The sequence below is a fragment of the Octopus bimaculoides genome, chromosome 3 (genome assembly GCF_001194135.2).
Source record: "Octopus bimaculoides isolate UCB-OBI-ISO-001 chromosome 3, ASM119413v2, whole genome shotgun sequence".
In the NCBI taxonomy this organism is placed as follows: domain Eukaryota; kingdom Metazoa; phylum Mollusca; class Cephalopoda; order Octopoda; family Octopodidae; genus Octopus; species Octopus bimaculoides.
The window spans coordinates 29,333,579-29,337,113 of NC_068983.1; the positions used below are offsets into that span (position 1 = coordinate 29,333,579).

General features: G+C 37.7%; 1 protein-coding gene across 1 annotated transcript in view; it reads right to left on the reverse strand.

The window, feature by feature from the left end:
* LOC106876722 (insulin-like peptide receptor) overlaps nucleotides 1-3,535 on the reverse strand; it is a 163,372-nt gene that overhangs the window by 11,721 nt on the left and 148,116 nt on the right. The window contains exons 22-24 of the mRNA XM_052966719.1: nucleotides 2,788-2,930; nucleotides 1,312-1,364; nucleotides 593-733 (exon numbers count right to left, since the gene is read on the reverse strand). Of these exons, the coding sequence (XP_052822679.1) occupies nucleotides 593-733; nucleotides 1,312-1,364; nucleotides 2,788-2,930 (337 nt within the window). The remainder of the gene's footprint in view (nucleotides 1-592; nucleotides 734-1,311; nucleotides 1,365-2,787; nucleotides 2,931-3,535) is intronic.

Below are 3,535 nucleotides of genomic sequence, written 5' to 3' on the forward strand. Positions count from 1 at the left end.
ACTTAATTTATCAACTCCGAAAGGATGTAAGGCAAAGTCGACCTCGGCGGAATTTGAACTCAGAACATAAAGACAGGCAAAATACCACTAAGCATTTCACCCGCTGTGCTAACGTTTCTTATTCCTTTATTTCCCACTAGGGGCTAAACATAGAGGGGACAAACAAGGACAGACAAAGGGATTAAGTCGATTACATCAACCCCAGTGCATAACTGGTACTTAACTTATCGACCCCGAAAGGATGAAAGGCAAAGTCAACCTCGGAGGAAGTTGAACTCAGAATGTAGCAGCAGACGAAATACTGCTAAGCATTTAGCCCGGCATGCTAACGTTTCTGCCAGCTCACCGCCTTAGGAACTGTTTTATCGTTCCTACAACTTCTTAGCAATACTTTCGCCTGAACAGTATCTATTAACTAAAATTATGGTCATTCTTGCAAGGAAGGGACACTGTCCATTAAATGAATCCCAGTACATTGGCTTCAAAAACTATTGAACATCTCCAAAGCCAATTTTCTTTTGGTAATGTGTACAAAGAGCAGGGACATGGGTGAAGCCTGATGACCTGCGCTAACAAGAAATTCCATGTTTACAAGGTTGGTTCCAGGTCCCATCCAAACCCTTTTAAAGAAGGTGGTTCAAAAGTTTCCCAATGCCCTCTCAGGCCAGGAGTGTGTGGTTCCAGACCAATTATCCTGCTGCCCGAAGAAGAGCTTTCTTCACCAAATACTGACCTGGAGATAATGAGACAAATCATTATCATCACTGTTTTACAACAATTTGTTTTTTTCCATATTGACATAGACTGGATGGATATGTTCCAGACCAGCACCTTACCATTCGTTGCAGTTCTGCCTCATCTGACCCAAAGAACAACCGAGAAAACTACCAATCTTTCTTGTAGTTACGCATCATCATCATCGTTTAACGTCCGCTTTCCATGCTAGCATGGGTTGGACGATTTGACTGAGGACTGGCGAACCAGATGGCTACACCAGGCTCCAATCTGATTTGGCAGAGTTTCTACAGCTAGATGCCCTTCCTAATGCCAAGAGTATAGTGGGTGTTTTTACGTGTCACCAGTACGAAGGCCAGTCAGACAGTACTGGCAACAGCCACGCTCAAAATGGTATATTTTATGTGCCACCTGCGCAGGAGCCAGTTCGGTGGCACTGGCAACGATCTCGCTCGAATGTCTTTACACGTGCCACCGGCACAAGTGCCAGGAAGGTGCATTATTAAAATGTAGGAATCTTTGTACTCATTTGAAATATTAACAAAACTGATAGAAATGGATCTGAGGAATACTTACTTCATAACTGTAGCTTCCTTTAAAAAGCTATGGCGATCGGCAGACATTGCTGTCTGTAAGTAGAAGAATGAAATATTTTCCAGAAAATCAGCAAACAGGAATCATTAAATAGAACAAGAATGAATATTAATAGACATGCTTAATGTTTATTAGTAATACTACTAAGTAATACTACTAGAAGAAACTTGCCCAAAGTGCAGTGATGTGAGACTGAACCCAAAACCACATGGTTGCAAAGCAAGATTTTTTAACCACACAGCCAAGATATTTACAAGCAATATATAACTGTCTGAGATGAATTACTCTTTATAAAATTTTAATTCTCCAGCCTTTAAGATGGGGAAAAAAAGTATCTATAATATGTTTCTTTCAGTTTGATCTAATGATTGTTGCTAGTCATCATATTCTCTTTTACTCTTTTATATGTTTCAGTCATTTGACTGTGGCCATGCTGGAGCACCGCCTTTAGTCGAGCAAATCGACCCCAGGACTTATTCTTTGTAAGCCTAGTACTTATTCTATCGGTCTCTTTTGCCGAACCACTAAGTGACAGGGACATAAACACACAAACATCAGTTGTCAAGCAATGCTACGGGGACAAACACATATACATACATATATACGACGGGCTTCTTTCAGTTTCCGTCTACCAAATCCACTCACAAGGCTTTGGTCGGCCCGAGGCTATAGTAGAAGACACTTGCCCAAGATGCTACGCAGTGGGACTGAACCCAGAACCATGTGGTTGGTAAGCAAGCTACTTACCACACAGCCACCTCTGCGCCTATAAAATTCCTTTAAAATTTCGTTTATAAACTAAGGATAGCAAACTTAGTTTAAACTAGGTGGCTGATTTGTTCTTAATGAAAGAGGCGGAAAGAAAATCAAGATTGAATTTCTTGATGCAATCCAATATTTTGTTGATTTAAGCAGGTACAACATTTCATATAAAGGAGTAAGATCTTATGAAAGGCATACAAGGTGTTCATAAAATGTAAGAAACTACTTAGAATCAAAGTAATTTTAACTCCTGATAATTGCTACTAACACTAGATCAACATGTATGTCATTTACCAGTTCAACTTGAATATTACTTAACTAATACATTTCTGTTTCTAAATAATTTCACTATTTCTTTTCCTAAATTATATCATCTATATTTAGACTTATTTGTAATGTATTCATTGAAGAACAGGTGATCATCATTATCCTTATCACCATTTAATGCCCATTTTCTATGCTGGCATGGGTTGGATGGTTTGATAAAAGCTGGCAAGGCCAGGAGCCACACCAGGTTACAATTGTTTGTTTTGGTATGGTTTCTACAGCCGGATGCCCTCCCTAACACCAACCACTTTACTCAGTGTAAATAAGAATACCATTTAAAAAAAAGCTAACTTGTCACAAAGGATGTATACTGATCAACACCAATTAAAGGATTCTTTGAAAGGGAAATAGGGAGATTTTTATAATTACCTTTACTGCAACTGTGATACCTTTTTCATCGTCTCCACTTGTAAAGAGGATACCTTCATAAACCATACCGAAAGAACCTTGACCAAGTTCTCTAATTAGACTAATCATATCTCGATCCAGTTCAGTTTCATCAGGTTCATAAACTACAACAAAAGAAGTTGAAAGGTAATCAATGTTTCAATTAATACTTAGAAATCATAACTATAACTAATAAAATTAATATTCCCAAATCAATTGAATATTTAATTTATAACTTTAACATGTGTTTGATGTGGGTAAAAATAGTAAATACACATCATATAGACACCAGTGGTTCTCACACTCTTTGATTTTAGCTTCCTTCTGAAATAAAATTACCTCAGCAGTGTCCTCATACAGGATATTATTAGTTTGAAAGAAGAAAAATATTTTACCATTTGGCAATGCTTATTAAATATCACAATATCATGAATTATTTATGGTAACTCACAAAAATAACCAATTTTTATGCAGTAAAAATCTATGTATTACTTTTTTACTCGCTTCAGTCATTTGACTGTGGCCATGCTGGAGCACTGCATTTAGTCGAGCAAATTAACCCCAGGACTTATTCTTTGTAAGCCTAATACTTATTCTATCGGTCTCTTTTTGCTGAACCGCTAAGTTACGGGGACGTAAACACACCAGCCTTGGTTGTCAAGCAAAGTTGGGGGGACAAACACAGACACACAAACATACACATATATATATATATGTATGTATATATATA